The sequence below is a fragment of the Patiria miniata genome, unplaced genomic scaffold, assembly GCF_015706575.1.
Source record: "Patiria miniata isolate m_02_andy unplaced genomic scaffold, ASM1570657v1 HiC_scaffold_24, whole genome shotgun sequence".
Lineage (NCBI taxonomy): Eukaryota > Metazoa > Echinodermata > Asteroidea > Valvatida > Asterinidae > Patiria > Patiria miniata.
In genome coordinates, this window is record NW_024037063.1 from 6,005,463 (window position 1) to 6,018,983 (window position 13,521).

Consider the following 13,521-nt stretch of genomic DNA (forward strand, 5'->3'; position numbering starts at 1 on the left):
TCCAAGTTCTTGGTACAAAAACACAAAAAAACACACACAGATATGGTTTAGTTTTACATTTAGAGTCAATGGTTCATATTAATTTACATTATGACTGGAACGTGAGGGCAGTAGCACGGGGTGGAGTCGATGTGAAGTTGGAGGAGGTCGGTGCAATCCGTTTGCTATTTTATTTTCTGGCACCGTGTCAAAAAAAATTGTAAAATTATTTGGGTAGGATTTTTTTAACTCGCACTTTCATAAAACACATGTACAGAGCCAAAAGTTCAGTGAAAGTCACTGTCCTCTTAAGTACAAAGTACATCGACCCACGTTTGCATTATGAACGTACACTAAGCTGCGCCCACCATCAAGGTTTTCATTTTTTATTCTCGTCATGTCCTCAAATCCAACAGTGACTGACTAGAACGCGGGTTTTCCAATAATCCAATCCCTCCCTTTTTATTAACCCGCCTTTTCAAATTCAGGCATTTAAGTCAACATATGTTCCACGAAAAGATTAATAAAACAGAATTTTCAATTTTCTCTGACAGGAGCTATTTCGTGAAACGATACGATTAAAAGAGTCATGATGCGATCGATCTACGTCTGGCTGTACGGAAAATTGAGTTGCTTGAGGGCGCTATAACATGCTGTAAAACTGTGTTGCAGTGCAGCGGTCACTGTGATGGGCCTATTGATTTGGTAAAGGCTATGAAAAAAATTAAATGCCTTAATTATAAAATAAATGCATTAACACATGGACGCAACGTTTCCTGCCGCATCTGTCTAAGAATCCGTAGTTCCAATAGTAAAAGACCGAAAAACATGGCCATACTCAGTACTAGCCTATATACTTAATTGTGAGGATCATGACAATTTGTATCCTATAGTGCCCTTGAAAGTTTAACCACCGTGTTCTCCCCAGGTTAAGGTTAAGTAGAACCGGTACTTAAGGCAAAGTACTACTAAGCCTACAAAAAAAAACAGCTTGCAAGTCAACTCACCCTACACTGAACGGGAAACTAGCACGTTGCAACTACACGTACTGAACACCGTACTATTATTTTATACAAGAGGCCATTCAAATGCAAATTAAGTTACCGTTTTGTGCCTAAGGGGAAAAACTTTCAGAGTTCTTTGGTTGCGAGACTTACCCTTCACTCCAGTAAGAGTCTTTTTGTAACCTTGTCAGGGAACTTTAGCTGCACGCCATGGCCGAAATCTCCTCCTTTTACTTCTAAATCCTCGACCATTTAGGAAGAAATGGACCGGCTACCCGTCGTGTGGTAACTGCAAGACTTTTAAAAATGGCTGCTTGTACAATGTAACCACGTGATCGATAACCGGGTGCTGGAATTTCACCCCTGATTTATAAGACTCATGCTGCTGAATTAAAAGCGAAACATAAATTTGAGTAGCCCACAATTGTTTGTTATATTGAATTAAAAATTTTTTAAATCTATTCTAGATTCTTCGTGTACTTTTGGTTTGCTTTTAAGAACCCGGGGCATGCACTTTGTGATAAAACCTCCTTCCCGCCATAAGGGCGAATCGAGCTGTATATGCGCATGCGTTTCGATCTTGGTAGCGTGCATACATATGAGTGCATGCAAACAGGTACGAATATATGAAAGTATAGGCCATAGCGCAAATGGTCTACCGTATAGCTTTTTACTCTGGGGGCCTTGTCTTTGATCAAATAAATACATGTATAGGCCTAATTGCTGGCAACCCTAAAATTACGAGGGGAGTACAGGGGGATGCAGCACAGGCCACTCCTTATTTACGCCACTTTTTACTTCTGGCTAATTAAGAAGTTTTTGCGTCTCACTGTCAGACGCTTAAGACCGAGTATTATTTTGAGTACCTTTTACTTCCCTATAATTTGGTGTCGAATTTAAAAAAATGGTTTGAAAGTTTTGTCTGATCAAATTGAGCATAAGCAGCGACTGTTACCTTACAACATGTTTGTGTAGCGGATTTTATTTCTTTCATAGCCAGCAACGACGTTTTTATCAATATACATATCATTTACGTTGAAATTCTACGCACTTTATTACATTACCATACAATACAATTTTATATACAATTTACATAATATACAATGCGTATTGTGTACATAAATATGCCTACGTACAAGCTAACATGAGACCTATAGTGCCAGTCCATACTTGTCTAGAATGAGAAGGGAAAGCTTTTTTCATCAGGTCAACAATAATCGTAGTTCCTAGTGATATTCACTGATACAAATAACTATACAGTCGCTTTAACTCTAACATAATTATATTATGTGTGAAACATGAAATGCCTGACCAGAGTTTTGTTTCTAACATGCAAGTCTTCAAACACAATTGTGGATTCGTGGTAAGATTGATCACAACGTACACACGCGTCACCAACAACTTCTTCATGAGGAGGAGGGAACACTGATAATCACAATATGTTCCAATGGTTTAGATGTTCAGATTTAGTATTACATGTTGCTACATTTATTACGTCAAATTGCACAAAACCTAAGAAAAAAATCAATAGATACACCAATTCTACAAAGCACAGGTACACGACTCTATTGATGCTGATTTTGTAAACTTTTCTTATACGATCACTCTGTGCATCCTCTATTAACAAATTAATTAATTGACAACAATTATTCATTCACATCTACTTCTAAAAATATTCATGATTTTGCATGTTACTATACTTCTGCAACGGGTACGTCATCAGTTTTGAAGCTGCTACTGTCTGAATCAGAGACTACAATAGACACAATGCAATGTTGAATTATCGGTGTTAGAATGTTTCTGACAATGTAGCACAGACATTTTTTAAAACCCAAGAGTAAGTACATGTATGTTGTTTTACTGCAGAAATACAGGTGTATATTGCATGTTGTCCATCTCCATAATCGTGTGAAATTTAATTTTGTCAGCCTGAATAAAGGCAAAACAGGAAGGTAAAGCCAAAGATTTTAATTTGAATCACCGCGAGGTTATTTGATTCAGACTAGAAACAAACATCAGCATGATCAGCAGTCACGTGGTAATAACTCTGTGCTAGTAAGCAGCCAGTCATGGTACCAGCCAAGTTCATGGAAGCAGTGAGGATACAATGCTTGATAACAAAACATTTCAAAAGGGTAAAACCCAATATTATTTTTGTTTTTAGGTTCTGGGCTCTAGTCTACTTGTTGACTATTTTGACCCTCTTTTATTTCCAGCCATTAGTAACTTAGAGCATAAAATTGTTTAAACCTTATCTTTCCTTTAAAAAATACCTAAGGAAAAATTCCCAAACTTTCCTCAGTGGTTTGACAATATTGCATTGTAAGGAGCCAAAATGATTTTAAAAAACCATCAACTGCATGGATTCACAATCTAAATATAAGAATTAAGGTAACTTTAAATTAATTTCATCGGTGGAATTTGTTTTAAGAGATTTGTTCTATTTGAATGCAGGAGTAGTATCCTACATAGACAGCAGTGTTTTGCGATTTCACCAATGAGGACGCTCCAGTGCAAAGTCTTGTGGTTTAAAAATCTACGTGCTTTACACACTTAGTTAACACAAGCTAGCTAACAAATATTTCATCATATTGAAACACCTGAGATCACCTAAATGTGTCTTGTTGCTGGAGTCAAGGTTCCGTTTTGTCTTTGCACATCTGGAAAGTCATTTCTTCTTGGTGATGAAATAAATGACAATGATGATAATGGCAAGGAACACAATGGCAAGAAACACCATCAATATACGATTCTGGATTATCCTGCATCAAAACAAATAAATAGGCGTAAATATAGGACAAACTTGGGTTACATGATTAATATTGACTACTCAGACCAGGGTCCTACATCAGTCAAACTGATGCCGACTCAGAAAACAATAAAAAATATGGATAATTTATTCAACCTGTTGTACTTGCAATTCATGCAGTTGGGTTTTAGTAGTGTTCTCCATAAGGTATGGGAGAGCAGTTGTGCGAAAATATATGCTCCCCTTCTAATATTCGGCTACAATGCTCTTTTTAACATCACTTATTTGAAATTTGGGCTTAAAGGGAATATACAAAATTTGCTTTTGCTGTAATTTTCATAAATGGATTGGGGGGGGGGTTTAGTATTTTCTTGCAAATTTTGTTACACAAACTTGTTTGAGGTTTTGAATTCATAAATGCTAGAAAAACCAAGAAAAACAATCCTTTTCTTGTAGTCTGGTTCACTGAACCCACTTAAGATGAAACAGAGCAATTGGAGACGTTTCAAGCGGCGAACCAGTCTAGCTGGCTTGTACCCGTTCATATAGGCGTGTAATTGATTGCAAATAAAAGCAGACTAACTAAATATGGTAAATAAGTGGCAGTATTTGAAAAAAGCCAATTTTTTCCAATGCTGGTCGGCTGACCAGCATTGGGAATTGATAAAAAAAAATACAACTTTTCTTGAAAATGACAGCACACCAGGTGCCATGATTTACCAGGATGCTTTAGACTGTCATCACTAACAGTCCAGTGAGGTAGTTCTTAATAATTTGGTAGTTTTGTTTTTTGATGTTTGCAAATGTTGTATATTCCCTTTAACAAAGAAATGGCTCCATGGATTCCTGATTATTAAAGATTGCGTAAAAACATGAAAATCTATCACCACAGTACAACGGTAATTTCAGGAGTGTAAACACAAAGGCATAAATGCAGGTTTTACTTCTTACAAGAGCGCCCTCTGTGAAGTACTTCTGCCAAGCTGCCTTTCTCAATTTTTATTCCGTGGGGATTACAGAATAATGGTCAAGTCCGAATTGGAAAAAAATGAAATATTACCTACGCATCATTCCACTCAGGACTCGTGAGCTCTGACCAACACCTGCATCTGTATCACGTAACTGGGGAACAAGAACAACATTAAAGTCATTCAGTAATCATAAAACAAAGGAAAAGTAAACTTGATCCCCAGTCAACAGGCATGGGTATGTGTAAGAACTAAAAAGAGGACTATGCATCCCATGAATAATCTGCAGGAGTAGGGAGAGATAAGGATGCCCCCCAAAGGGCAATAGGTCAAAACACTATTTACATAAATGATGTACCAGAATGCTAGACTTGAGAACAAGTTTTGTCCGACGAGGCCCCCAATATCTACTAGCATGGCGCTCATTAGCGCTGTGTATCGTGTTTACATTAATTCCTGGCATCCGACATGTCTAACGATTTGACTAAGATTTCGGACGTCACAATTATTCATTTATTCGCCCACCGAACGTTTCCATAGAGAGGGCCAATGATAACCCGGCTGTATCACTGCGGAAGCATCCATTATTAGAGCGGGGATACAGTTCGCAGCATGCTTGATCAATGCACGCTTCTTTTTTCCTCTCTCTTTTTTGAACGATTTTCGTTAAAATATTAAACTTAGTGGTAAGTTGGAAAATATAATGTCCAAATCTTGTTTTTTCAAATAAGAATATACTGATGTATGGAATTCCAAACAACCCAGGAATTAGCTTTCGACCTCTCGAGCAAATGATTCGCTCCAGGTTGTGTTACATGGTGAGGCATTCGCCATGCAAGTCACACGTGCATTGATACGCATAAATGTCAGGTGTAATATAAATATTCATATCCTCCTGATTCTTAGCCAATCAGAGCGCTCTGTCCAATTTTGGTAGCATTTTCCATGCCTTGTGTACAAACGTGAGTGCAGATTATTCGAGTTGGAAATTGGAATCGACATACAGGCACACGGGGCCAACGATGCAATAATCATTCCCACGTGTTATTATACCACATGCTTCACGTAACTCCAGAACAGTATGCAGTAGTTTACGCCGGTACCAGTATGCTGCGGTACAATACGCGGCAGCACAGGCGGACTAAACCTGGCCAATTACCGACTGGATTTCAAGTTTACCAGAATGCAGGAGAAAGCACTTTTTGCAGGAGCACACCATGTGAAACACCCCCAAACCCATGGGAAAGCCTCGAGCACCAATTCACAGCAAACTCCTTTTCTTACTTCAACTATTTCAGATGTCACTTACCCTTGTTCTGGATCGTTGAATTTTTTCACGGTCTCTGTGCAGATTATCAAGAATGCCTTGACCGAGTTCCTCTTAAATAAACAAAGAAATATCCAAATCAAAGTCATTAAAGGGAGCAAATAGAATTGTGGAATGTTTGGAATTTTTGTAATTGATGGCCTTTACAATTTGGTAAATTAATTCACCTGTTTCTATCGTCATTCTGTAGCCAGCATCAAGTTTCTTCCCGGTTCGTTCCAATCTTTCTGTGTTATCGAGTAACCTTGCTCTCTGTAGTGATCAAAAACAATAAAACATATTACATTACATGACGTGAGCCATTGTTTTCCTATTTCAATTTCTTTGAAATGTTAACATTTTGATAACAGTAGTGCCCTGTGAGATTGAAACTAACCTGATCTTCAGAGTTCCTTGGATCATCCAGTCCCAGAAGTTCATCTCGTGATGCTTCACCATCACGGAATGCTATCTTGGCTTTCCTCTGAAGCAACACAACACAAGACAAAAATGTCAGTTGTTGAGTATCTGTGTGAAGTCAGTACAAGTACACACAGCTGAATGAGATTAAGTTCCTTTTGCTTTTGTATATTTGGTACAAAACACTAAAGCCAAAAGGAACTTGAAAAGGGGCAAGTAGCTAAGGCAACCATTACAGAATGAGCTGTATACACACGACAGTTTTTGACATTGAAACACTCCAACTTGCTAGTTTCACTTAAGTATTTGCAACTGGGACTGCCCAAACTGACTAAACTGATCAGTTTAGTCAGTTAGGACTGACTAAACTGATCTACAATGACACTATGCCAAACTGAGATCATTAAAACCCTTGATATGAGAACATGAAGATACAAAGTTAACCATCAATGCTGCCCAACAAGACATTACTGTCAGGGTGGTTTCCAATGAACAGACTAACGTCAGTTCAGAAATGCGCAGTAGTTGCAAAGGAATGATTCATACATTTCCTGTGTTTAAAATAAAGGTTTTAGGGAACGAGAACAACTGGACTCATTAACTTACAAGATCTTTTTCTAGTCTTGTCAGTTCTGCTTCATAGCTTCTTAGTCGAGTACTGTATCTCTGTCTGTCTGATGATGGTATTGTACGAACCTCCAAATCCATCTGCTCTAACTATAATATATACAGAAATAAATACCTGCATTATTAATTGAGGGAACAAAATAAATAAGTTCTTGGCCTGTTTTCAAAAAGTATTTTTTAAACCGGCTAGTGACCTGGACGAGGATAATGGCCCGAGCGAGGGCTATTATCTGCGACCCGGCCCCTAGCTGGTTTTCAACATACTTGTTTAATACCGCCCAAGTACATATTTATTCCCATTCATAAATACCTTTCAGTCAAAAAGTCAAACAAGTCAACCATTCACAATTTTTCAATAATTGTGAAACACCCCTCTGGCCATATTTATGGTATGTGCCTTGCACACCTAGTGCTAAAAATCTCCTTTTATGGAGATTGGTGCGTGCACGGCGCGTACTGCAGGAGGTGGCGCAGAACGCAGCAGTGCACGAATAATGTGTTTAAAACCAGCCAGTGTTTTATCAGCCTTTTCAAATCTTTCATGTGACAGGCTCTCTACCAATAGGAATATCTGTCTTAGGTATTTATGAATTTGAAGTGAATATTAATGAAAGTGGTTCAATGAGGTGTGGCAAAGCACAAAGCAAAGTCCAAAACCCACATCATGTCCAAAGTAAAGTGCAGTTCCTGAAAACCTCTTCACTGGCTTGACAACATTTACTTTATGTGTAATAATTAACTCATTGCCTTGAGTTAAACTTTACTGCCTAAAATCCCTTCATTTGAAATCAACTACTTTCAATATATTCAATCAGAGACATTGTCATGTCAGAATTCTTATTAATATTATCATGTTGTTTGAACACGACTGAAATAAACAAGATTCAAAAAGCAAACTTTGTTTATCTTTTACTGAAAAACAAAGAGTCAGGTTTCAGTACGGTAGGCCTACTGGGAGTACATGTAGTATTGGTTCTTTGCGTTTATCCATAACATTTGTTAGCACAGCTAGAAGTATTGATTGTAACAGCACAGCAGATGGGTGGGTTAGAAATGTTCATATTCCATCTTTATTCAAAAGGACCAAAGTTTATCTCAAATTTATGTCGAATCAGGTCTCTATCACCACATCAGTAACATATTTGCATATTCATCTGACAAGCTAAACCAATATGGCCAGCTGTGACAAAATTAGGAAATTGTTTTTGGATTACTGAGTTGCTGACATGTATGAAACGTATGACACGTATGTACATGTACTTCATCATTTAAAAGCAATTTGAATTCTTTAACTAACCCGAACTCCCTAGACATTTTTGCTAGGATGCAACCTCAATCCTGCAAAATCCCCCAACTGTCGCTATGTAAATATTGCATACAAGTCTCCATCCTGCAAAATCCTATGTTATTTCTTGTATGTGGTCCTTGGAGGGGTGACCACTGCCTCATCCTGCAAAATTCTCCAGCAATCACTGTCAATATGTTGAGGTGGGCCCAGTGACATCCTGGAGCAGTGCGGAGGATTTCAAGTATAGTGCAGGCCTACAATTATACATGGCTGAGTATAAACAACATAAGGTTCAGCCCAAGACCTTGACACAGTGCATCCTCCAAAATCAGCCACACGTTTTTGCCATATAGCCTCAATCTTGCAAAATTTCCTCCATTTTGCAAAGAGTATTTATTTTTCCAGAAATAAATTAATCAGAGAGCAATAGGGTTGGTGTATTTCATCGTTTTAGAAATTAAAGTACATTTTTAATGATCGAAACACATTCTGTAATCAACTAGATTGAGATTCTAAATTTGCAAAGTTGGCATTATGAATGTTTTGCTGATTTTGTTCTTCAATGCAATGACTACTTATCATAGGTGGATTCTCAGACAAATCTTACCAGTTCCCTAGCTTCATCAATCTGTCGCTCTGCGGAACTGCTTAACTGTTTCTTCTCACCTAAATTTGACACAAAAATAAAAGAACAATAACATGGTGAATTTCCAGTGGTTGGTAATTTCCAGTGACTTCTCTGGTTACAACTGCAACCTTAGGTTTAAATGTTGGACAAATTTTCAAAAAGGTGACGGCCTATATTTACTCAGTCTTAACTTCTAGAGCTGTGGTGTTAGTCTTAACTCCTACTCCTAGAGCTGTGGCGTAACTACGAGGTGGGGTTGGGGGGGGGGGGGGGACCACAGGTGGCACTTGCCCCCCCCCCATCAGCGGAGGTTCATGCCCCCAGGTGCCCCCGCCCCCCACTTTTTAAATCGTGATTTGCACAAAAACAATATATCAGTTGCCCTCAGTGACCCCCTTGAAAAATTGGTGCTACCCTGGATGGCCCAAGAAGCTTAAACCCAAGTAACACCGCTGTTCTAGGGTCAATCGATTATGCTGATTGTATTACCTGAAATAGTACGCCATTTTTTAAATCCAGATTTCAATCAATGATCACCCTGACAAACCAGCTCCCATTAATTTGTTGCACAGTAGCCCAAACAAGCCTCCATGTATGATATAGCTTGAAATTTTCAGCTAACTAATACTACTAGGCTCATGACATGGGGAGATTCACCAGTAGAGCTGGAATTACTTCCCTGACTTAGACGGTGGTTTTCACCTTGTTTTTGCCGATATTTTCCACTTCCGTTCAAATTACAAGCAAAAACTCAAGACAGCAGATTTATCCTTTATGTAAAGGATCCACTCACACTTAGAATACGATCAAGCTCAACCAGAAAAAAAGTGCTGGCTTTTTTTTTAATGCAAGAGCGAGTTCTAGGACACATTAGATTAGAGCATAGAGGATTAGAGGTTTGAAACATCTCTACAAACATGACAAAAGCAAGAGAGAATTTAGAGCATAGCCTATGATGGAATACAATGTTCATTACAACGACGTTTGTCAACATATTTATATTAAAAATGTTTGAAAATTTGATGAACAAAATGGTCAACACACAATCAACAACGCAACAGAACAGAAGCAAAGAAACAGATGGTTTACTTACTTCCAGTTAATTGAGGTATTTTGTTGATTTTCGTTGTTATTTCTGCGGAAATGGAAGCAAACTGATGCTCGAACTCCTCCATAGCTGCAGTAGCCATCTTGAGCTAGCTGTGTTGGCTGTGTACGTGTGTATGCTGACTACGACACGGCCGCGCCGACGACGGCCGTACAATTTAAACTACAACTTACAAGTAGTAGGCCTATGAGTATGACTGATGATCGACCGGCGGCTGAGATCTCGAGTGACTGACTGAGCTGAGACTACTACTTTGTCACATTCGATGGATCAAACTTTGAAAATACAGAATCTCAGGATGAAAAATACACATTAGCGAGCAACTACAAACAAGGACTGAACAGCCACGACCATCTTTTGGTTAATTTTAGGCCTCCAGATATGAAAATAACACCGTTTTTACCTCCCCATGTTTCGATAAAACACGGAACATCTGCACTGCAGCTCTATTATTCAACAGCGCCCTCTACCGACACATGTCTCTAATTATTTCTGTCCTTTTTTCCTCCATCTTAGTTCAGAGAGATCGTGAGCCGGAAAGAGTAAGGGAAACAATCGTCACTCATCCACATAAATTTAATTTATGGGAAGAACATTCGTAAAAAATTAACCGAATGAAATTTCAGTGTACATCAGTACCGTAATTTTGTGCAATTCTGTGGCCGCAAAAGATCGATAATAGTGACTTTGTATGTCCTTAATCTACGGTACGTTACTGTACTATGCATGTACAATACATATGATGTACATAATGTACACAATGTTATCGGCCAATGTACTACGTACATTGTAAAGGGCATGATCTGCAATATAAAAAGAACACATTCCTACGCGTTCAGAAGGGCCACTTATTGAACAAGTTTCTTGAGCATGAAACGATCATCAACATGCGCTTAGGCCCACACAATTTTACAAGTCCTGCAAGTGTGATTTTTCTTGTGTTATTTTAGGTTCATGATGGTTCAGCGTCTTCACTACAGACGTAGGCACACCTACAATACCAAGTCCAACAAAGTCAAGATTGTGAAGACACCAGGAGGTAAACTAGTGTACCACTACCTCAAGAAGAAGCCATCTCCTGCAAGATGTGGTGACACTGGAGTCAAGTTGTTGGGGGTAGGTACCACTGGCACTGCCAAGCCACTGGACGTGCTGCCTTGTCAACTTGTATTTGACCTACATTGTAGGCTTACTTCAGGGGATGAAATGGACTAGCATGATTTATTTTAGTATTACATTGTCACCTTCAGCATGTAAATTTAATAGTAAAGAGTGGGAAAATGTTCGTTTGACATGTTTGAGTGGCATTTAAGTTTTTTCGCAGTAACCTAGCATGACATTTCATGTGTGGTTTTCATATACCAATTTATCAACAATTGTAAGCAGTTCCTATGAGACATTGGAATTTGTGGATGGTTTGTTGACATGTCATGTTCTTTTTTTTCTGTGAAGGTCATTGCTGCTCGTCCCAAGAAGCTGATGTCCGTTCCTCGGCCCAAGAAGAGAGTGACCCGAGCCTATGGAGGCTGCCTGAGTGCTAGTGCAGTCAAACAAAGGTAGGTTAGCTATAAGTTTAGATTACCCATGTTGCACAAAGCAAAATGCCCTCAACGCTTAACAGTCTCTAGCTCTCTAATCTAGCCACAGCCGGCTACAAAGTAACCATAATGTATGAGTCAGTTCGGTATCTCGATGAAGTAGTCCAGGTCAAAGGTCATTCGGGATCAAATGGAAGTGTCTTGTAATCGCGATGTTACTTGCACGCCCATTTTGCTTGTAATTAACATGTGAGGGTCGTGCGGCTGTCTCCTTGTGCGTTTATGTGCCTTAACGTAATTAACATGTGAGGGTCGTGCGGCTGTCTCCTTGTGCGTTTATGTGCCTTTGATGAATGTTCCATTTTCCCGAGTGACCTGGACAGTGACCCATATCATTGCATGCATGCGCAGTTGAAATACCCAACTGGCTTATTGGCAACACATTTTTGATGGTTAGTCTTAACTATCCTCTCAAATTGACACCTTGATAACATGAAGACATAAATCATTTCATGTTTTCTCTTAAAATCATAACAAAGGCCATTTCTAAGTTTCTGTATTTTTCATGTGCATCATAGGATCATCAGGGCATTCTTGATTGAGGAACAGAAGATCGTACGGAGAGTTCTCAAAGCACAGCAACAGGCCAAGAAGTGAAACTGCTAAACACAGCTCTAGGAACACTAGCATTATTCTGCTACACACCTGCAAACAACAATCGCATTCGGTAATGATACATGTTTAAAGACGGATTACATACAATAAAGACAATATGAAGTGGAAATAAGATCTTTATGGCTTCCCAAAGTGTTTTTTTTTCATCATGTTATATTGTTTACTAGTACTAATACCAACTCTGAGCTGACTGCGCATAACTGTAATACAGTAATGGAAATGGATTCTGCCCTTGGCGTTAATCTAAACAAACAAGAAAAAGATGCGATTATAAATTATAGTAATTCTGAACTTTTTCAATTATGCACCCATGCCCAGATGTATTATTTGAAGTGGCTTCCAGTTTGTGCATAATGTACTCTTTGGAAATCTGACTGCTACTCTTGAGTATGTCACAGCGCCCTGCGCCCTGAACAGTTCTGTGTAGAGTCCATTCTGTTGCTCCACCCTCCTAAAAAGGTGTTCTTACAATATTGGTAAAAAAAATGAAATGAGGAAGGTTAAAATAAATGTTATATAAAGACCAATAGATGCCAGGATACCCCCCTCCCCCCCCCCCCATTTTTTTAAAAGTAAACAGCCGAGTAAAATGTAAAGTACAGACATAAAAATTAAAATGAAGGAACAATGCCATCTATTGTCTAATGTTATCAAAGTTAAGACACTACAATGTACTTAACTTCCCACCAATTTTAACCGCGCCTTCAGCTTTCGCTCAAGACTGAAATCCAAAAGCATTAATACAATTGGGGATTTCTCAAATTCAAGAAGTATACATTCATTTAGAATTGACCTGAAACAAAACTGAAAGGCAAAATGTATTTAGTAGTACAACCTTTAGGCCTACCGGTTGAAAAAGAAAATCACCCAAAAAAGGTTTCAGTGTTCCATAAATCGTCAGGCTACAAGAGCAATAATTGTTTTCTGGAAAGCTCTGCTTACATACATGTACATGTACCAGCTTAAAAAAAAAGACTGATTCTTGTGCTTAATTTGAAAAAGTGGTAAGCAAAATAACACTGTAAATTCTGTGCATTAAAATGCTGTAGCTAAGACGGCAGACTTTCTCATTTTAGAAAGTTAGTTCTATCTGAATGTACCAAAATAAAATACGTGTGTTTTACATATCAGTTAACATCTTGTTAAAAAAAGCCACTGCAACATTAACAAACTTACGATAGCATACTCATTTAAACCTTGAATCTTACTGTCTTATATAAAATAAAGGTCA

At 38.5% G+C, this 13,521-nt stretch overlaps 2 protein-coding genes across 4 annotated transcripts; one reads left to right on the forward strand and one right to left on the reverse strand.

Annotated features, from left to right (window-relative positions):
* Positions 1–1,934: 1,934 nt before the first annotated feature.
* LOC119732472 (vesicle transport through interaction with t-SNAREs homolog 1A-like) lies at positions 1,935–10,352 on the reverse strand. Of its 2 annotated transcripts, none has more exons than XM_038205997.1 (8): positions 10,063–10,352; positions 8,949–9,007; positions 7,033–7,143; positions 6,404–6,490; positions 6,195–6,279; positions 6,010–6,080; positions 4,797–4,854; positions 1,935–3,745 (listed from the first exon to the last, which is right to left on the reverse strand). In XM_038205997.1, exons 1-8 carry the CDS (start codon positions 10,157–10,159, stop codon positions 3,741–3,743), a joined length of 573 nt encoding a protein of 190 aa, XP_038061925.1. In that variant the 5' UTR covers positions 10,160–10,352; the 3' UTR covers positions 1,935–3,740. The 2 variants fall into 2 exon arrangements, with proteins under 2 accessions (XP_038061925.1, XP_038061924.1); XM_038205996.1 differs by having other exon boundaries at positions 4,793–4,854.
* A 152-nt stretch (positions 10,353–10,504) lies between these two features.
* Positions 10,505–12,404, forward strand: LOC119732474 (60S ribosomal protein L34-B-like). 2 transcript variants are annotated; one of them, XM_038205998.1, is made up of 4 exons: positions 10,505–10,619; positions 11,028–11,193; positions 11,530–11,633; positions 12,194–12,404. In XM_038205998.1, the coding sequence occupies exons 2-4, from the start codon at positions 11,032–11,034 to the stop codon at positions 12,270–12,272; spliced, it is 345 nt and encodes a 114-aa protein (XP_038061926.1). In that variant the 5' UTR covers positions 10,505–10,619; positions 11,028–11,031; the 3' UTR covers positions 12,273–12,404. The 2 variants fall into 2 exon arrangements, with proteins under 2 accessions (XP_038061926.1, XP_038061927.1); XM_038205999.1 differs by lacking the exon at positions 10,505–10,619 and adding an exon at positions 10,657–10,784.
* The last annotated feature ends 1,117 nt before the right edge of the window (positions 12,405–13,521 follow it).